Source organism: Thamnophis elegans, chromosome 3 (assembly GCF_009769535.1).
Source record: "Thamnophis elegans isolate rThaEle1 chromosome 3, rThaEle1.pri, whole genome shotgun sequence".
Classification (NCBI taxonomy): Eukaryota; Metazoa; Chordata; class Lepidosauria; order Squamata; family Colubridae; genus Thamnophis; species Thamnophis elegans.
In genome coordinates, this window is record NC_045543.1 from 116,790,005 (window position 1) to 116,812,732 (window position 22,728).

The 22,728-nt window shown below is 39.5% G+C and overlaps 1 protein-coding gene across 5 annotated transcripts in view; it reads right to left on the reverse strand.

The window, feature by feature from the left end:
- Window positions 1-18,093: 18,093 nt before the first annotated feature.
- PIK3R1 (phosphoinositide-3-kinase regulatory subunit 1) overlaps window positions 18,094-22,728 on the reverse strand; it is a 63,060-nt gene continuing 58,425 nt past the window's right edge. For all 5 annotated transcript variants that reach the window (XM_032214784.1, XM_032214783.1, XM_032214785.1 and 2 more), the window contains one exon: window positions 18,094-22,401. In XM_032214784.1, the coding sequence (XP_032070675.1) occupies window positions 22,212-22,401 (190 nt within the window). In that variant the 3' untranslated portion in view covers window positions 18,094-22,211. The remainder of the gene's footprint in view (window positions 22,402-22,728) is intronic.

Here is a 22,728-nt window from a genome sequence, read left to right on the forward strand (position 1 = left end):
AGGGAAAGGCTTATTTTCCTCTAAGAAGGTCACAAAACCTTAGAAGACCAGCAATTGAAACAGCTACACAAACTATAATTAAGTCTGTGGTTCTATTGTCTGTAAACAGTTTGGCGGGCTGAAAAATTTGCTAAAGTACATTTTGGATAAGATTGTGAGCCCTTATGGTAGGAACCACTATGCAATAACTGCTTGGCTTCAAGGTTCTTAAGTCCCTTGTTTAGCAGGTAGGAGAAGACACAAATAATGGCCAAGCTATAAAAATAACTGTCAGCAGGTAAGGTATGGCATCCTTCTTGTTGACCGTAAAGATTTTAGGGTAATAGCAATAGATTTATATACCGCTTTACAGTGCTTTATAGCCCTCTCTATGCAGTTTTACAGAGTCAGCATATTGCCCCCAACAATCTGGGTCCTCATTTTACCCATCATGGAAGAATGGAAGGCCACCGAAAAGTCAACCTTGAGCCTGGTGGGATTTGAACTGCCAAATTGCAGGCAGCCAGCAGGCAGCAGAAGTAGCCTGCAGTACTGCACTCTAGCCACTGCGCCACCAAGAACATAATAATCAAGACATGGTAATCAAACCATGTCTGCAAGTCTTTGACTGAGTTTAGTTTAGGAATCAAGTTGCGCTCACGTTTAAATTATCCTGTTTGGACATAGTATTATGTGGAAACCCAGCTCTCTAGAGAAAGCTCTAATGCTGGGGGCAGAAAGAAGAAGAACAGGGTGATCAGCAGCTAGCTGGATGGACTCAGTGGCAATGGTGCCCTGTGGAAGACCTGAAAGGTTAGGAACAGATTGTCACAGAGAAACTCTGTCTATTCGGTTGCTAAGAGCTGACACTGACTTGATGGAAGAAAATCAATCAATCAAAACTATAAAATGACAGGGTGTTAGTGATTTACTGTAGAATCCTGGTCAAGGAAGTCTGACAGTTTGATCATGAAGGAGAGCACAGTGGTTCCTGACTTGTAACAACTTTGCTGTCAGCTCAAGTCTTACTCTTTGGTATCGGATCAGGTGACAACCCTGGGAGATCAATAAGCCTAATAAATGAGACAGCTAGTCCAGGAGGTAAAATAGAATAAACCATGAAGAAAGGTTCCCTGTGGGCTTTTGACAGACAGTTGGAAAAACCCACTACTGCTGGGTTTCTCCAACTGCTGCATCCCTCAAATGCAAAAGGCCTACTTGTCTGCCAAACAATCATGATGGAAATTCAAGCAAATTTGCTGTGTTTCTTGCTTGATGCAGACAGTTTCCTTTAAAGCTGATTAACCCCCTATTTACTGAGGCCATCTATTTATAATTAGCCTGGGGGTTGAGGAAGTGCCAACCCCCTTCTGATTCAAAACAGCCCAGACTTGGGCAGCCGTGAAAATATTGTGGCACTCCTTAGAACTAACATTTAGGATTCAGCCAAACAAGTGATTGCCAACTATAAAATGCATGATCTATGGCAGTACCCAGGAATATACTAAATTCAGTCATTAGTTGAAGATATAGGTACTGTAGGTTCAGATAACTAAGGTTTAAACTGGTCAGATCAGAGAGTTTTAGTTGAAACATGGAACGAATACAGTGGTGGGATAACAACCAGTTCACTGAAAACATGGCTTCCCTGCATGCACACACACATGGCTTCTGCACATGTGCGGCTTCCGCCATGCAGTTAGGTTTGACCAAGGAGCCTTTTGGGGCCTGCTCAATCTCTGCTCTCCGCGGCAGTGCCTGCTTCTCTCTGTTGCTGGGAGAGAGAGCATCTCTTTTGCAATTTAGCAGCTGTGAGCCGCCACTTTCCTCTAAGTCCCATCCGGAAAGTGCGCAGCACAGAGAAGAAGCAGCCCTGTTGAATGGCTGGTTCTCTGAACTGCACAAAATCATAACAACCGGTTTGCCCGAATCAGTCTGAACCAGCTGAATCCCATCCCTGGATGAATACATTTATCAAGGCATCCCTGGTACAATGATAGCATTAACTCACATTGGTTTGGCTTATTTACAAAAGATTAAGGATTGCAGATTGCAGCTAGAAAAGGTGGTTGGTTGCAGGGGTGGGTTTCAACTGGTTCGTGGCGGTCCCCGCGAACCGGCTGTCGGCGAACCTGGAAGTAAGTAACTTCCGTGAATGGCGAAGGGCCCGCCCGCCCGCCCACACTCCTTACCCGGTTTTGACGAGTTCTGTGCTTCTATGCATGCGCAGGATGCATACAGCGCCTGCGCGATCCTCCAGGAGCAGCTGGAGCATCGCACAGATGCTAGTACGCATGCGTGTACTGCGCGCGTGCACGAGGACGCCGCCGGCCCCGTTCCAACCGAACCGGTTGGAACGGGGCGAGAAATCCACCCCTGGTTGGTTGGCACGTTTCACTTTCATATTCTTATTCCCCCTTTAGCCACACTTGAAAGAGTTGGTAGGTTGAGCCAATGTAGCTATGAGCAAGCAGAAGTACACCACTGTCTGATGAGATTTTGTGACAACAGACCTTTGTCTAAATTAGTGTTTCCCAACCTTGATAACTTTTTGGAGGTGTGGACTTCAATCCACAGAATTTCCCCAGCTGGCTCTCAGGTCTCAGATCACAGTTTATCAACCCACATTAACCCACATTAGCATAATCCATCCATTTGGCAAACTATTTTGGAGGTTACATTAGTTAATATATTCTGCAAACTAGGCTGCCAAATGTGTGGATTATACTAATATTGTTTTAAAGTGAGAAACAGAGACCTTTTCCTTCCCATTGGTTTTGTGATTGGAGCTCAGGTTCCCATGAAGCACCACTATCCAATTTCAAATGCCCAAAGGAATATATTCCTAAAAACTTATAAAAATGCTTTATTCTGTTCTTTTCCTCTTCTGTGGAACTCCTTAAGCCTCTTCCTGTAATTGGATTTTTGGAACAGTTGCAAAAGGTGTTAAGTCTAACAGTTGGATCTCATGGAACTGACCCTCATAAAAAAGAGGAGCATGGGTGTTTAACTGCCTTTGGGGTTTTTTTTGTGGGAAGTTTGGAAGTCATCCATTAGCTGATGCTCTTGCAAAGAATTATAAATCATAATTACCATGATTTCGAGAGAGATTCTTGATTATTAATATATTCCACACCAGTGAAGTCAAGTCTTCAATATGTCATTACTTCATCTTTATACTAAGATAGCTTGGGCCACCATATTTCCTTGAAATGAAGTAGAACCATCCTGCTCAAGAACACTTTATTCCATCTTGGAGACTCCTCACCTACCTCCCCACTTAGGAACTGACAGTACTTTTGGCGTTTGCCTTTTTGCTACAAATGTGATCCTAATTATACTCTACTGATTACACCATTGGCTTTCTTACTAAAAAGGAGGTTCTGTTTAAGTGAGATACTGATAGTCCAGCAATCTCTTTTTGGCTGAAACATGTATTTACTGTATTTTTCGGAGTATAAGATGCTCTGAAGTATTAGACACACCTAGCTTCTGGGAAGGAAAACAAGGGGAAAAAATCTGCCTCTGCCTCCCAGTAATTTGCCTCCTTGCAACAAACAGCAAACAGTACTGATGATATACACTGTTTGTTGTGTTACATTTCAGACTATACCTATAAATATACTGTTAAAATTGATTTGACTTTCTGGAAGTATAGTTATTCTCTGCTATTTAAAAGAACATACAATAGCACTGAGCCTCTTCAGATCAAGTATTTATTTTAAAAAGTGTCTTCATTTTGTTAAGTTGTCTAGAACAATAATAAAATAGTCTTTAAAAAATAAGTCTAATAATTTGAACATTCTGTAGGCATTTATAGTCATTGACTTACCTCCTTGCAGCAAATAGCCTGATTAGCACAAGAAAAAAAAATCTGCCTCTGCCTCCCAGCAATTTGCCTCGCACATTGTGAGTTTCACTTTCAATTTCAGCATGGGCCTCCTGATCATCAGCTGTTTCAGGCTGATTGCATATTCTTTTCTCATTAAGCCTGACATTCTGTGTTGTTCTTATACTCAACTGCCAATAAAATTAGAAAACTCAGTAGAAAAAAATAACTCAATAAAACTCAATGAAATTCAGTAGAATGGAACCCTAGATTCCGGGGCTGTTGAAAACCCAAGAAAATGACATCAAGCTAATCTTTTGTTTCATCCTGCTTTTTTCCTACTTTCTTTGTATTTTAACATTTTAACAATAAGACATGGATTGTTAAAAGAAAAAGAACTCCAAAAAGCAAACGCAGGGAGGCTGTAGATAAGGGATTTTCTTTCTTCTCCCTTCCACAAAAGCCAGCCAAACGTATGGTAAAGCTTGAAGGAGCTGACCTCAGGTTAGCATTCCTGCTGCTTCCCAATCTAGTGCAGCCTTCCGCCTACAAATTGACAGTGAGTGAAAGCCCTGGCTTCAGATTTTTGAGCAAGGTCGATTCTGTAATTCTTCTCCCCTGTACAGTTAATGGGAGCAATAGCAGCTGGAAGAACATTTGCTGTGGGTTGTGTGTAGGTTGCATTAAGGATCAGCATTTAAGCACACCATTTCAACATTGATGCAGAACCTATTTAGATTTCAGCTGCGAACATGTTCGATCTTGTTCAAAACTGAGCCTCTTAGAATTGCTCTGCAAAGACTGAGAACTGAAAGAAATTTAACTTGCTTAGATGACCTTTGCTGTTAAAGGTTGTTGCTGACATTTTTTCAGAACAATGGCTCTTTGTATATTAGTGATGACAATAGAGTAAGCATAAGCATAGCATTCTGCGTTAATGGAGGTTATGACTCCCCAGAATAGGGACGCTATGGCTCAGTGGCTAAGACACTGAGCTTGTAGATCAGAAAGGTCAGTAGTTTGGCGGTTTGAATCCCTAGTGCCATGTACCGGAGTGAGCTCCAATTACTTGTCCCAGCTTCTGCCAACCCAGCAGTTCGAAAGCACATAAAAATGCAAGTAGAAAAATAGGGATCACCTTTGGTGGGAAGGTAACAGCGTTCCGTGCACCTTCGGGATTTAGTCATGCTGGCCACATGACCATGGAGACCTCTTCAGGCAACGCTGGCTCTTTGGCTTTAAAGCGGACGTGAGAGTCAGGAACAACTAGCACATATGTGCGAGGGGAACCTTTACCTTTACCTATGATTTCTCAGTCCCTAATATTGTGATTATTTAGACCTAAATTTAATCCTTTCTTCACCCCTGGATTTGCAGCAACAGTTATCAGCCAGGAAGAAGCTGACTGGAGCATCAGGAAAAACTTTGGACATGTTGTCCCGTATCGAAATTTTCCTAATCCTGGAAAAAATGGACTTATTTCTTTTGACTTTTTATGTTTTACCTTATCAATGCAAATGTAGCCAATCTGGAAGACTTTTTAACATGGTGAATTACTCTTCAACCTCACTGGATTGTTCTGGCCCTTTGACATCATACCATATGCTACATGCTAAGCCTCTGAGTGCTTTGGATTAGAACAGGGATGTCAAACTCATTGCATCATGGCAGCATCACGTGACGTATCAGGACTTTCCTCCCCTTCGCTAAACCAGGGATGGGTGTGGACAGTGCATGATGCATCCGGCCTGCAGGCCAGGAGTTTGACAGTCCTGGATTAGAAAGTGAACAGGACCTAACCATGTATAGGTACCCATTAGCACCTGTTGACAACTCCTTAAATCAATCTTTTCCTGGGATCACATGCAGTTGTGAAGAGAAGCTGTGTGATCCCATGAAAAGATGCAGCTGCTTTGAGGAATTACCAACAATTCTACAAGAATATCCCCAAGTCTCCTGAAACATCTATTTCCATAGGGTTGTGCAGCACTTCAGATTAAAATACATATATCCTTTAATTCTTGCAGGTAAAGAATAAGGAGTGGGTCTCTCCAGAGAAAACGTTCTTTGATCACAGTATCCCTGAGTTGAAAGAGGCAAGTTGAGCCACTGAAGTTCCTTCAGTACCTTAGCAATATGAACTCGGATTATTCTCTGACCATGTTTCTATCCATGCACATAAAAAGATACAGGCCTCAGTCATCTAGTCTGTCCATTATTTTGACACCATTGATGCATTGCAAACACCTCTGTTTCTATTAATATTACATTTTAAAACTCTTATTTCATACTATCAGAATAATTGAGTTGAAAGGGTCTTCTAGTCCAACCCCCTGTTAAGACAGGAAACCCTATACCATTTCAGACAAATGGTTGTCCAATTTCCTCTTTAAAACCTCCACTGTTTGAACACCCACAACTTCTGAAGGCAAATCATTCCATTGATTAATTGTTCTGTCAGGAAATTTCTCCTTAGTTCAAGGTTGGTTCTCTCCTTAATTAGTTTCCACCCATTGCTTCTTGTCCTACCCTCAGGTGTTTTGGAAAATAGGCTGATCCACTTAGATATTGGAACACTGCTCTCATGTCACCCCTAGTCCTTTTTTAAATTAAACTAGACATACCCAATACTTGCAACCATTCTTCATATACATTAGCCTTCAGCCCCCTAATCATCTTTGTTGCCCTTTTCTGTACTCTTTCTAGAACCTCAACATCTTTTTTATATCTTGGTGACCAAAATTGGATGCAATATTCCAAATGTGGTCTTACCAAGGCATTATACATTGCTAGTAACACTTTACATGAACTTGATTCTATCTCTCTGTTAATGCAGCCTAGGACTGTGTTAGGGTTTTTTTTGGCAGTTGCAGAACACTGCTGGCTCATATTTAAGTGATTGTCCACTAGGACTCAAAGATCCCTTTTGGAGTTCTTTAAGTCTTCCTGCTCCAACATATACGCTCTTGAGCCAGAAGAGGAGTTGAGTAATACTGTGTTTTCTTTGTCACTTGTTAGTTTTTCAGTCGCAAATGAGAATTCCTTCACCAATGTCAACCCGGTCTCAGCTTCACCTTTTCTGATGCTACATCTATACTGTAGATTAGTGATAACTCAACTGTTCTTTCGCTAACTGTCCCATTTTTCATTTCCCATAAGTGCCCTTTCGTGTTCTTAAATTTCACTAAGCATTCTGTTCCATTACATTGGCTTTTTCTTTTGTCCTCTAATTTTTCTTCAATGAAATTATTTGTAACTACCGTATTTTTCGAAGTATAAGACGCACCCTTTTCTCTCAAAAAAGAGGCTGAAAATCTGGGTGCATCTTATACACTGAATACAGCATTTTTTGCCTCCTGAAACCCCACCCCCTTCACCAAAATGGCTGTGCATAGCTTTTTGGAGGCTTTCAGGGAGCTCCTGGGGGCTGGGGTGGGCAGAAATGAGCAATAAATGGGCCTTTTTTTTTGCTCAATTTTGCCCCCTCAGCCCCCAGGAGCACTCTATAAGTCTCCTAAAGGCTATCCATGCCCTTTTTTGGAAAAAAATGGGCTGTTTTTTTGCTCATTTTTGCCCACCCCCCACCCCCAGGAGCACTCTACAAGCCTCCTAAAGGCTATTTATGCCTTTTAGAAAAAATGGGCCTGTTTTCGTGAAAAACGCACTGTTTTGGGGAGGTTTGCAGAGTGCAAAAACTTTTTATTTAATTTGCCTCTTCAAAACCTTGATGCGTCTTATACTCCGAAAAATACGGTAGGTGTTGAGTATTTCCTCTTTTAGAAAACCCCATCCACCTTGAACCCAGTAGTTTTTCTACCCTGCCACGAAAGGATTCTTTGAAAGTCTCAAAGCTGAACTGAATAAACATCATGGAGCAGTAGTATCTGAAATTGCCCCTTGACTCTGTTGAAAGACTGTGTAAATTTAATTATGCTGCATGACGATCAAACATTTCGCCACCAGGACAAGACCAAAGTACAACTTGATCAACGTCAGCACCTTCATTCACCTTACCTTTAGTAAGCTGAGAATAGGTTGTCTTCCTGTACGTAATAACTTACAGTATATTGATCTAGCCTTATGAGAGAAAGGGAAACTTAAGTTCACGGGGATAGGGTGCAAAAGAAGAAAGAGCAGGAGAAGGAAAGAGAGCAAAAAGCCTGTAGAGATTCTCAGTCATCCAGGTCATGGTTGTCCCAAAGGTGCTTTTTCAGGAGGCAACTAGATTTTTTTTGTTTTTTCTTTTGAAGACATTTCACTTCTCATCCAAGAAGCTTCTTCAGCTCTGACAGGATAGTGGGGAATGGAAGGATTTATATTTCTTGTAGACACCTGGTCATTTGCATCCTTCTAGAGGGGGTTTATCTGTTTTCCTCAGAGTCACCTGAGTAGGGCTCCTGGTTTCTGTAGTCTGCATTTTCCCCCTTGTATACAATTTGGGATGAACACCCTTTGAATGGGGTGGGAGTAGGAATGGATTTCCAGAGGGAAAAAATGCAGACTACAGGAACCAAGAGCGTTACTCAGGTGACCCTGAGGAAAACAGATAAACCCCCAAGTGCCTCTAAAAAGACGCAAATGACCAGCTGTTGGCAAGGAATATAAATCCTTCTATTCCCCAATATCCTGTCAGAGGTGAAGAAACATCTTGGATGAGAAGCAAAACATCTTCAAAAGAAAAAAATAACAAGAAAGTCCAGTTGCTTCCTGAAAAAGCACCTTTGGGAAAGAAAGAGCACTGCTTGCATACCAAAAAAGTGTGAGTTTTGTATTTAAAACTTCCCTGACAGTAAGATTAGTAGTAGACCAACAATCAAGAAGCAAACAATACCCCAGTGAGGGAACTACCAGCTCAGACAAATAAATTAACAGTAAGCAACAGCCTGATCAAGGAACCACCAAGGCTACTCCTGCCAAAACTGACAGGGCAAACCACCAGTATATAAAAAGAGCCAACCTCACTCCTTTCTAGCACAGCTGAGTAATGAAACAACTGCAAGAAAACAACCAAGCTCCAAGAACACCAAGGATTTCATAGTTCAATCTTGCATTTTAATTCTCTATAACAATCATTTTACAATAACTTTGGAAATTCCTGGTGTAGAATCTATTCAGTTTTCAAGGATATCTTCCTTAAAATAACATAACTTGTCTTGTTAGGAAGTGATTCCATCCCTGAACATAGCAAGAAGGGATCAAGCTGTTCCTCCTATCCTCAATCACTATTATTTTAAGTGAAATTCTAAAAAGAGTGTTAATCAGGTATTATTATTGGGTAGGTCCAGTGGTGGGATTCAGCCAGTTCACACCACTTTAGGAGAACCAGTTGTAAACTTTCTGAGCAGTTTGGTGAACTGGTTGTTGGAAGAATTCATTAGGGCAGAGAGCCGGTTGTTAAATTATTTGAATCCCACCACTGGGTGGGTCTTATTATTTATTGATCATGCATCCAAAAATATGTAGTTGTAATTCAGTAATATCAGGAAAGCCAATATTTCATCAAAATCTACATAAAACTTGATGAACATCTGAAGACTTGCTGTCAGTAACTCCTGTTATTGAAATTAAGAAAGTTTAGGAAAGACAAAGAGATTGCAGCTGATGATATACTTGAAAGGTAATTGGTGAATTCTTCCTAATTTTGTTCCAAGATTTGTTCTACTGTTTGTACATTGTACCCTGGGTGAGATTCTACCGGTCCGGGCAAACCGGTAGCTCCGAAGATCAGCTGGGAGCGAACCAATTTGCTCCCACTAGCAAGTGGGCCCACCTGCCTGCCCCTGCACTTTACCTACCTTTATCTTCTCAGCTGAGTCACTCAGCAGAGTGGAGTGCCACGCCTCAGCTGTTTTCCTTCCCAAGCAGCAATCCAGAAGGTAAGTATTCTCTAAACTGTGCACACCCGTAGCACACATCCTAGTGAAGTGCTCACTCAGCCAACTGGTTGTTAAACCGGCGGATCCCACCCCTGATTACTTAAAGATGCTCAGCCAGGTGGTCAAAAATGGCTAGGAACTTATTGATTCAAATAATTAATTGTGTGTTAGCATTATTTGTTTTAATATAAATGAGAGAAACTCTCGTATAGTCTGTAACACTTTTCATTCCCCCACCTTGCAACTTCCACAGTATTTTTATCATTATTGCCATGATCATCATGATCAATATCTAGTCTGCATATCAGCAGTCAACTATCAGGGAGGAGGATGCATTTTAATGGGCATTTAGATATGAAATATGCAATGAAATTCCTGCTCCACATAGTGACAACAGGTGAATATGCTTGTTGCCTGCACTCTGGATTTGAAAGTGTATTGTTGTAGGAAACTAAATATCTCCAATGCTCTCTGTGTATAGAGAAACTTAAGGAAAACATCTATAGTGGCTTTTAAAATAAGTTATTGCAATAACAAACAATAATAAACACATTCCCTCCCGCCCTCCCCATTACAGCACTTCTTTAAAGCATCCATTGAATTCATGGTTCTGAAATACACATAGTCCTTTAGGGCTGTTAGGAACCATTTGGATTTTCAACTTCATGGGTTGCCTAGCACATGGCAATGACAAACAATTAACACATTCTGAAGATCTTTCATGGATGTTTCTAGTAATCCTGGGATTCAAATGTTATTAGTCTTCCAAGAGCTTTGGAAAGTTCAAATTTTTCCTGCCTGTGTTATCCTTTCCCAGGGCATCAACAGCTGTTTTCCTTCTAATAGTTCACTTGTCCTAGTTTGTCTCCATAGAGTTTCTAATGGCCTCTGCAGATTCCTCTGTAGTTACAAATTTAACTTTCCCTTATACTGAATATTATGCATAGAAGAAAAATAAGGGCTGATTTAGAGGAATAAATTACAATACAGGGCAAATCTGAAATTGAGATCTGTGTTGTTCTATCAACTTGGACTGAGTGGACTTCAGCAAAATTATTATCTTAGATTCTGGAATAAGGATATGGCAATAAAAATATGTCCAAATGGCATGTTTTATGCCATCTATTTTTGTTTGTCAAACAAGAAGTCTCAGCTTTACAAGTACAACGACCACCTAGTGAGAGTGGGCATCTGATACTTCATTAGAGGAAACCATACTTGTCTTATAACCCCCATAGCTGGGACTAAATCCTTTCTTCTGGCGATGGTCTTCACTAATTACAAGCTTTTCTCTCTCTCATTTCCAAACTTCTTAGATGAATTTCCCCATCCATTCATTAAACGAGAAACCTTGTTAAATTTACCCGCAAAGGACACAAAAAGTTGATAGAGAACAAATCATTCTGTAAGCCTGTCTTGATCATTTTTTCCCTTCTAAAATTGGAACTGGCTCTCTAAGAGGATTTTCCAGGATGAATTTCAGTTAACTGGAGATTGACTTGAGCATTTATGCATAGCAAAGCATACCCTCAGTCTAGCCATTGAGATAACTTAAAAATAGGGCCAGGGACTCAATTGTGCACCAGTTAAACTTACGTTAAATAGCAGTTGTAACCCAACAACAGCTACTAAAAGGATACTATCTGTCATTGAGTTTGGTTACAAAAGTTCTTTTCCAAAGAAATTCATGGTTTTCTAAGCTCAACTTGGAAATCTTTCTGCATCACAGTGAATGTCACTGAGAGCATGCCTCTCCCCCCCCCCCCCCCCCCAGTCAACTTAAATAAAAGCAGGTCCTGGCAAGGACGCTCCCTGGAAACCAGCATAGTCAGACACTTGAGATGATGAAAATTAAGTTCAACAATATCTGAAGGATCACCACTTTCTTTCCATTGTCCTAGCAGAAGAGAGCAATTATACAACCTGAAGACAAGCATCATAAAAATGCTAGAGATTAAATTTCAGCTTTAGAAATTAAAATCTGCAGCTGCATGGCTGTAATTGAAAAACAAGTAAGGTAATGGTGCTAATTGTTCCTGACTCTAGGGGCAGTGCTCATCTCTGTTTCAAAGCCGAAGAGCCAGCGCAGTCCAAAGACGTCTCCGTGGTCATGTGGCTGGCATGACTAAACACCGAAGGCCCATGGAACCCTGTTACCTTCCCACCAAAGATGGTTCCTATTTTTCTATTTGCGTTTTTACATGCGTTTGAACTGCTAGGTTGGCAGAAGCTGGGACAAGTAATGGAAGCTCACTCCATTACGTGGTGCTAGGGATTCAAACCACTGAACTGCTGACCTTTCTGATCGACAAGCTCAGCATCTTAGCCATTGAGCATTGTGTCCCTTATTTGAAAAATACCACTTTTCAATTCTGGGAGAAGACATGGAGAAATCAAAACTGTGTAGGACAAGAAAGTACAATGGTACTCATATAGTTACTACTCCAATTAACATGAGAGCTTCAACTAGTTAAGAGTTGGAAGTAGAGAAAGCAGGCACTTTTCACCAATGATGAGTTGAATAAGATGTCCAATTTGTCTCTAAGCTAGTGCGGCAATTTGGAACAATGCCACATGGTTGGGGACAATACTCCCACAATTGGGCAAGCAAGCATGTCCCAACAAAAACATATTTAGAGTTTGCTACCAAATGTTATCAAAGCCTGATGAAGTTGATTGAAATGAGAAAGCTTCCAGCACCACTGGGTCCAAACATAGAATGAGGTTAGTCATGAAAGCCTCCATTCATTTGTGGAATTCACTGGATTATTCTAAATCCACTTTCTCTTAGCTCCATCTATTTCAAAGGGATGTTATTGTGGGAATAAAATAGCACTTAGCAATAGCACTTAGACTTATATACCGCTTCACAGTGCTTTACAGCCCTCTCTAAGCAGTTTACAGAGTCAGCATGTTGCCCCCAACAATCTGGGTCCTCATTTTACCCACCTCGAAAGTATGGAAGACTGAGCCAACCTTGAGCCTGGTGAGATTGAACTACCAAACTGTAGGCAGCAGAAGTAACCTGCAGTACTGCACTCTAACCACTGCACCACCGAGGGTCTGAAAAATGAGAGGGGAACTCTCTTAAGATCTCAGAGGAAAGGAAGGTTAAAAATCTAATAACAAACAATGATCCTGCTCAAGGTCACAGCAAACATGCTTCCTTATTTGCCTCTCAACAAAAGGAAGGACATTATCTGTTCTCCATCTTGCATCTTATTGCTGGATTTTGGCAAAGCCAGTGTTTTTCAAATTTAGCAATTTTAAGATATCCCAGAGTTCTCCAGCCAACACTGAAGTCCACACATTTTAAAGTTGGCAAGTTTGAAAAACACTGGGTTAACGCTTACCAAGGTAAGAGGAGTCATTGGTGAAATTACTCTTCATAACCACTTCTCTAAGAAATGAAATTCAGTCAGGTCTCAACATGGGCAAACGTGCAATGATAGCAAAAGTGACCCTGAATTCCATATTCAGCTGCTTTTTATCTAATCTAGGATTTTTTCAGACTGTTCCATGGAACCCTGGGGGTTAGATGATAGACTGTGGTAAAAAAAAAAACTCAACAATCCCAAAGCATGCACAAATAAAATATTCACTTGAAGGTAGCTAATTTTCTATCACTGCAGCTTTGCCTTTGGGCTGAGAATTGGATTGGGGATTCTGAGATATTATATTCAAACCAGTGGGATTCACAGCCTGAAAACATTTGAAAATCTCTGGTCATCATTTCTTACATAAATCACAATTGCCTAAGTTTACACAGCGTGCTAAACCATCAAGCAGACTTTAAAAATTACAGTAGATACCTTCTGCCAAGTTTCCTATTCTGTTGAAAAAAAAAAAGGACATTTAACTTTTAAATAAAATTACTACCAAAGTGCCAGCTTCCAGCATTATCTTCTTTTAAAAGAAATTACTCAAATCCTTGAAAGACCTCATAAAGTTTCTTCAAAAATAAAAATGATGAGCAAAGGGCAGTCCAAGCCTTTCTTTGGAATTTGACTACTTGCCAAGAAAAAAAAGTCTATGCACGCTCAAGGGTGAGAACTGGCATTTTAGTAAATTGAGGATTTGTAACTAGTCATGACTACTGTGAAATGGCATGGTGGCTCAACGGTTAAGACACTGAGCTTGGCAACTGGAAAGCCAGCAGCTTAGGTTTGAGACCTGAGTGCCATGTGACAGAGTGAGCTCCCATCCTCGCCCCAGTTCCTGCAAACCTAGCAGTTCGAAAGCATGCAAATGCAAGTAGATAAATAGGTACCACTTCAGTGGAAAAATAACAGCTCTCCATGATGTCATGCTGGCCACATGACTGCGGAAATATCTTCGGACAGCACCGGCTCAATGGCCCCACCCCTTATAGACAGCAATGACTAGCAGAGTAAAATCTGCAAGGGACGACATGTTTACCATGGCAACTATTTTGTGACTAGGCAATCTGTCCCCAGCAGAGTATCCACAACCTCAAAATTCAGATACGTTCACCATTTCAAAGAATTGGTGACTCTTCTCCATCATCATCTTCATCAGCTCTTCTTCTATATACTGTAATAGTTTCAAAGTTCACTGTGATGCTTTATATTGCTGTATCTAGGACGTTTCATGAAATTCCATATGGAAAGAGTCACTTGACTGTGCACTGGATTTTGAGGGGTAAGACCCAATATGTTCAAAATCATTAGTCTATTACAGTTAATAATCCTCAATTTATGATTGGTTGTTTAGTGATGGTTCAAAGTTATAATGGATCTCCCAAGAGATATTTATGCCCCAGTTTCAATGGTCCAGCTGCAGCCTCCAAATGCGTCTTGTGATCAAATTTGGGATTGTTTTCAGCATCCCATGGTCATATGACTGCAACGTTTGCCTTTTTTTTTTTTTTGCCAAAAAATGGCCTTTACTTCTGACCATTGGCAAAAAATGCTCTTTGGGTATAATGGGTTCGTTTTATCTGCTGCAGCATTCAATAACCTCTGTAAAAAAGATCGTAAAATTGGGTGGAGTTCTTCGGTAACCTGTTTATCAACTGCATGACTTACAACTGTAATTCTGGGCACCATTATGGTCATAAGTTAAAGACCAACTGTAAAAGGAAAAGTGCTGGATGGGCAAGGAAACTAAGGAAGCTGGGAAACCCAGGCAGAGAAAAAAGTTTCCTGTGTAAATGCATGGCACTAAATTCATGGCGACAGAAAAAAAGCCAAATAGAAACAAGGATATCCCAGGAGAGGAGTGATAACTACAACATAATCTAAGCATAGAGGTGTGTTCTGGTCAGAGAGAGTTGGCAGATACATGATTTCTGAATCAGATGTCTGATTTTACTGTCTCTCACTTCCACCTTTTCCTGTGCTGTTCTTTGAATCCTTACCTAAACTTTTAAGCTCCAACACCAATAGTACCTTTCTGGTACTTTAACAGGTGAAAGGATCAAGTGAGAAGCTATAGGAATAAAGCATTTTAAGGCTTAATGAAAATGGAGAAGAATAGAGTGTGCACACCATTTCACATCGTGAAGTGCAGGGGTGGGTTCCAGCTGCTGCTACTGCCGTTTTGCTTAGGATGAACTTTGTGCATGCGCTTGATGCATGCTACGTATGCTTGATGCATGCTATGCATGCCTGATCTACGCTAGGCATGCATGCACAGTACTAAAAATGCTTCTGCACATGCGCAGAAGCAAAAAGCAAGATGGCCACGCCTACGGTGCTGCTGAGAGAACCGTTCAGGGGTGTGGCAGGCCGAGTTACTACCTACTCATCTGAACCGGTCTGAACCGGTAGGAACCCACCTCTGGTGAAGTGCAAATGCTCCGGAGAGGCTGTTTCATCAGATATATTAATCTTTTAATTTTATCTGGGATAAATGAGGCAACTAAATAAAATGTAGAATGGTTCTTGTCGTTAGTGTCTGTTCATTTAACCACAACTGTGTTGTTAATTTCAGAAGCAGTGGTGAGATACGACCGGTACGCCCCGGTACGGGTGTACCAGTGTCTGCTGGGAGCACCAGGTACCGTTCCGGTATGGTGTTCTGGAGGGCCCACCCGCCCCCACGCACTCCTTACCTGTATTTGAGCTGTTCAGGGCTTCTGTGCACGGAGCGTACAGCGCCTGTGTGATGTTCTGCTGAGCAGCTGGAGCATAACGGAGTGGGAGGTAAGTACACATGTGCTGCACGCTTTCATGTGGTCAACGCTCAGCCCTGTTGTACTGTACCGGTTGCAATGGGATCCGGAACCCACCACTGGTCAGAGGTCTAGCTCAGTATGTGAAGTGTAGGCTGGATTCTCACATTGTATTATATATGTTGTTAATAGAAATAGCATTTAGACTTATATCCCACTTCACAGTGCATTTACAGCCCTCTCTAAGCGGTTTATAGAGTCAGCATATTGCCCCCAACAATCTGGGTCCTCATTTTACCCACCTCAGAAGGATGGAAGGCTGAGTCAATCTTGAGCTTGGTGAAATTTGAACTGCTGAACTGCAGCTAGCAGTCAGCTGAAGTAGCCTGCAGTACTGCACTCTAACCACTGCGCCACCTTGGCTCTATAATGAGAGTTCATTGAATAAGCTACAATGGCTAGGCTCACACATCATGCTAAGTCATAAACCATGGGTTTCAAATTACAAGTGGGTAATACTTTGAATCCTGTCACATATAGATTCTGATCTTTCAAAAAATAAGAGAAAAAATATGAATAACCCATGATGACCTACTGGTAAAGACTCAAATTGGGAACTCAGTTTTGGTCCCAAACACTAAGTTACCCCACCTCTGCTAGGATAAAGTAGCAATAGCAAAGCACTTATATACCGCTTCACAATGCTTTACAGCCCTAAGTGGTTTAAAGAATCAGCATATCGCTTGCAACCATCTGGGTCCTCAAAGTAGTTCTATAGGCTATCAAAATTATTTTCCGTCAACTCCTTGGATTCTTGTCAGGATTTTTTTTAAAAAAACTTTACATTAAATTTAATATTGATTAGAATTATGAGAGATTACAATTGTTTTATGTTGTAAAGTTAGTCACCTTAAGTGCTAACAATAGGCAGGATAGGAGGTGAATATTAGCAACTATAATAATAAATAGAAGATTCCTGTGACTGAGGCTGATGTTTCTTTTATCAAAAAGATGTTCTTTGACACTGAACTACATTTTATCAGTCCTTGTTATCTCTTTGCATTCTGTTCCCCTCATTCCATAGTAGGAAAAATGGCTATTTGTTCCACATAGAAACCTCAGGAAAACAACCCTGGAGTTATTCTAGAATAAAAACAAAATAATGATATCTAGAAAAGGCTGGCATATAGAAGATATTGATAGACCCAATTGGGGCATCTCTCTGCCCTAAAGCTTACAATGTCTACCCAAAACTTGGGTAGGGTTATTGAAATTGGCAGCCACAATCCAACCATATTATAGCAGAAATGCAGAACTCCTCAGTGCCATCTAGTAGTCATCTGGTTCTTTTTACTCTAATGTGTAATTCCCCGCAACGCCCCCAAGAATCTTCCCCCTCCTCCACTTAAATACTACTCATCATATATACTATTTGTATGGAAGTTTGTCAAATTTCAGAAATTATGTACTGATGGTAAATGATAAAATTATCATATCAAAAACTGTTGGAGAAATATTATCAAAAGAGAGGAAAATGTGATATACCATGTCTCTAGGTTTAACTCATGGTTTTAGAGCAGAAAAGAAAAAAAATTAAAATATGAGTAAGTTCACTTCGTTTCACCTAAAATCTATATTGTGCTATAATATCATGTTATACTTAAAATGAAAAGATTCACATATCATTCTTTGGAGTTCTTCCAAGTGGATGGAATTTTTGGCAGAAGAGCAGTTAAATCTGAAGTCTGTTGTGCTTTCAATAGTAATAGGTGGAAATGAGAGGTGTAACAGGAATGCACCTTTGTTTTTTTTAAGGGACGGTGAATTTTTGTCCCTGTTCCAGGCTGGAGGTAACATTCAAGGGAACTGGAACATTATTGATACGAGAGTGGGATGGGAATGGAGATTTTGCAGTATCCTTCCCCTGCCACGCCCACCAAGCCACACCCACAGAACAGTAAAAAAAATTGAATTCACCACTGGTTGAAATATGCCTGATATGGCGAAGGAATTAGGAACTTTTAGCTCTCCCTGATGAAGTAAGACGATATGGGGAGATCCACATCTTAGTATGGTCTTTAGGGAGATTGGTCTTTAGTCTAGATACATTTGTTGCACCTATGAGTTATTTTTTCTCTCATATTTGGAATTGGGGGAAAATTGAGTTCTCTGCTAGCTTTAGTCTTCTATCTATTCATTAGAAAACAAGGGTGTAAAACACAAATAAATATAAAGCAACCCCCTCCTCATTATTGAGCAGTTAAGACATAAAATGCAGTTTCAAAACAATCTTTATTCATGTTGAAGACCTAGTACAATTTTTAAAGCAACTTAAGAACAGGACACAGCTCCATCAATTTCAGAAAGCCAACAACATTTTTTAAGGAGGCGCATTTGTTAATATTGCCTTTTAAAGACAACGTGCAACATCCATTTAGCCTCTGCCTCCCTAAAAAAAAAATAGAAATGTTTTTAATGTTTTAAAGACATTTAACAAAATAGAGCTTATTTTTTTAAGGGGGAGAAACTAAGAGTAAAAATAGCAGCATTTTGGGCAGCTAATGCAGTCTCATAGGGACAAATGGCACTGTAGCTCTTCCCTAATTTTGTATGTGACCTGTTTTCATCAGTTTTTACTAAAATTGTTTTGTACAAAAACTAAAAATATTATATTTTGAGCCATGTCCCATGGGAGGCATTGTGCTTGGAATTGCCCATTTCAAAAGCAATCCTGAATAAAAGTCACAACTGGAATTGCTTTCTCAAATGAATACCATGCATAGCAAAAGCACTGTGTTAAATCTAACTGATGTTCTCCCCAGTGAAAAACATCACAATGATACTTTCCCCCCAAGCATCATAGCTCATTGTTAACTACAAGACAAAGCAACTTTTTCTACATAACAGCTGACACTGAAACATAAGATTTGGCTTTACACATTAAAACAAATTCTAGAAACATGATCTTTTCCAAGCTCCATATACCTTTCAAATAAGATAAGGTCAAGTCTCCAATGAAACCTTGGTGATTTTCTGGAAACAGCCATATATAACTTTCTTGACAATAATTTGGACATTTATCAGATTAGTTTGCTACTGGGAATTTTTTCTTTTATTACCCAGTCTAGCCTGCATATATCCATACACCATCCATATTTTTTTTATTAGTGAAGCTTTAGTTTGAAGAGATATCAGTTTGCATGTTTCTTTTCAATAAAAGTTAAAATATGTTGACTTTAATACGAGAATTGCATGTACAGCAAACTTTCTCTTTATTCAAGTATCATTTATAAAATTAAATTTTAATTTTCTGAATTGAATTAAAATTTCCAATGATTTTTATTTCATTTAACATGAAAAAGATTACAGAATTCTTAAGAGTAATTGTTAACACGAATAATAATAACTAAGCCTTGAAAGACCCTGTCAACGTTAATTCCTTCCAGGCTATTTAGAGACTTGGGAAATTTGGAGAAAAGTTTCACTACGCCATTTAGATTCACTGAAAAATGCAATCAGAACATGGCCCATTTATACACACTCTCTCTTTCACAAACACATATACAAAAGTACATCAAAACCACAAAACTAAGCCTCAAGTTACAGAATCCATAACTTGTTTTGTCTGAAGCAGCTGTATTCGTGGTATAAACATGGTAGTTCATTTTTCAGAAGCCCTGTAATTTTATTGTTGTAGCTCAGAAGTTTTGGGTTTGTCTCTCTGCATCCTAGAGAGGGACATGCACACACACAATGATTTTGTGTATGCACCAAATGTTGGATTGGTAACCATATATTAACTGTGCACGCAGGTCTCAAGGCTTGATCACTATATTCAACCTAGCTCCTGAGAGGCTGCCTGTATGATTCTCAATAGAAGAACACCAACAATGCACAGCACTAAAATGGTAAATGAAATACTGCTGATCAGCTGGCTTTTGTTTTAATGTGGGAGGACAGAAGCTAGGCCCCATCTATTCCCCATCAAAGGGTCCTAGAGGTAATCGGAACTGATAAAGCCAATTAGATGATGACAAATCAGGTGTAGGACCCCCTGATGCACATCAATCTCTCTGTCTCTCTCACACACAAAGTGCATGTTAGTAAATTACTTGCTATTCAGTGACTGGTCATAATTTGCCCTTCAAGAATAATCAAGAGCAAAATACAGATTTCTTCCTCTTGAAAAATCTAGTGGGAAGAATAAACAAACTGATTAAAATTGGCATACATTTGGCTTAATCTTTGCTCCGTGATAAAAAAAAAAAGCAATTTCCAGTCAACTTCCTTTGGAGTAGATTTTGGGAGTAATTCCATTGATTTTAGTGAGACTAAACACCAGGAGACAACTGCTTTGCAGCCCACAAACAAAACTCTACTGGGCTCTCCAGTGCTTGTAAAACCCCCATTGGCTTTTAATCTCACGTCTGCTTATTTCTCAAGAAAGCAAAGTTATTAAGTTCTAAACAAATGTTTCCAATATAACATATATGGGTGAATAAAAATAAGACTTAAGTTAATTTATTCATAGTGTTACCAAACAATAAAAATGCATCTAGAATAATCTTCAGTGCCTCTTTAGAAGCACAGATTGCCTATGGGGTTGAAATCATAAAGAGATCTTCTATAAAATCTGCTTTCTTTTTGCTTATTCGCTATATAAATGACTTCCAGAGTTCCTTAATATTAATATGTGAAACTATATGATTTTTATTGTTGGTCAAGAAATGTAGAATTTGGTTAAATACTGTGACACTGAGGTTTATATTTTTTTCATTAACTTGATTACATGGTTACCTGATATATTTGTTCTTTAGGGTGACTTTTTAATTTCCTCCCCTACATTTAAAATGTCAACAGAAATTGATTCTGGGAGGTAAGTATCATAAAGCTTCCTAAATTTATTTTGATTCTGTTACTCAGAAAAGTATGAAATATAAAAGCCAAATGTATACCTAATTGTATATTTTTAAACAGTAGCTGAAAAACAATTCTTCCATGGGATGCAAAATGTATCTTGATGCAGTATCTAAACTGGTTGTTCAAAATTACATATGACAAATAACTCTGAAGAATTAAATTTGGTACTTTAGTAGTCAATGTTTTTCACCTGCTTATCTGCAACATTCAAAGTAGAATTTCTTTCCAATAAAACACAATCAAGATAATAATCTAAAAACTAAATAAAATATAGTGGATACCATTATGTGAAGATATTTTAAAACAATATTGTTGGACTCAAGTGATATTTTTGCAATAGTCATTTATTTTTATTGAATAAAGCAGCTTTTAAGCTTATCAGGCACTGCCCAACAAAATATTTAACTGAGAAATTAATCTTGAATTGTAACTTTGAGCTAGCAGCTCAATATGCTACAAAAAAGGGAAAAAACCCTGTTAAAGTTCATAGTTTTAATTCTGAAGCCAACTTTTTCCAATATCCTGTACATTTATTTAGAAAAAGGGGGGAGGGAAAGAGGACAACATGAAAACACACAAAAAAAATATGAGCTATGAAAACATGTTGAGATGACATAAGAAAAAAAATAGAAACAGCTTATTCTTTAGTTACATATGAAACAAATATAGCCTATAGAAAATGAAGTATTGCATAGCAGTGTAAGGATTTGGATTTTGGGGAGGGGGGAATCCAAACAAAAAATGAATGAGTTGGTTCTGATAGTATCCATCTATGATAGTTAGTCATCCCGAACTATGTACATACTATATACTGCTTGTCATAAAAGTCCAGTCCTCTTCAGTCTTAAATATCTTAAAACAAGATTTTAAATGTCTAAACAAAAACACTTCCTGGCACTTCTATTACCACGTTCATTTCTCCAACCAACACCCTGTCAGAGTCTTAAAGTGTCCCTTAAAATTGAAAGTGCCGTTCTGCTACATATCATTCACCAGAAAATCAGCAATCCACAATGCCGGCAACTGCATCCACTGCACACTGAACACCGCATCTTCTACGTCATGACTGAGAAATTTCTGCCGCCATTTTGCGCTGGCCCCCCGCTGCACGTTGGGGTCTTCAAAGTTCCAACTTTAGAGCCCATAAAGCTTCAAAGGGATGGTCAACAAGCACCATGATTAAAGGCCACTATGTCCCTGCAGGGAGACAGGTGTAGCATTTCTCTCTCTTTCGCTGCATTTTTACTTTTGCTTAGTTTTTTTTTAAAGCACTTTAGATTAGAAGTGTGTGTCCATAGCTCTCAACCGTGACCTCTCCCGCTGCAGTTGTGAAGAAAGCTTCAGTTCCATCTGAAGGCCATGACACCTTAGCTCCAACTCAAAAGCCTTCTTTACCCAGAAGCCTCAAGACTGCCGAATTAACTTTTGTGGGTATTTAATAAAAAGAGATAACCCCAAAGGATTAACATCTTCATCGCCTCTGCTGTGCATATACTGGATAGGCTAATGTGACATTGAGAGAGTCATTGTGCTGCACTAATGAAGTATGCTGATAATGTAGCACCAGTTCTTTCAGCGTGTTGTACAAGTTATATGGCTCTGCAAATCCATACCCAGTAGGTGTTTTGTTGATTACGCAATGCTTCACTTCACTGTCCACACTAAAAAGGAGAAAAAAAAGATTTTTTTTAAAAATGTCGCTAAGAGACATTTTCTTATATAACTTGCTCTTGATATAACATTACAGCAACATTCTTTGACCCATTACTGTAACCCTATCATTGTTTTCATTTAATCAGTAGTACTGTATTGCTCTGCCCTTCCATCATAGGTGAGGAAGTTGCTGTCCTCTTTAACTCTTCCAGCATTATTACAAATATTTCTTATAGATATCAGATTCCAGTGCTGTTCAAATTTGCTAGTGCTCTGCAGCAAATTGGTCCCCTTGGCTGACGGAAGATTGTCTTCATCAGTGGTAGGAAGACAAG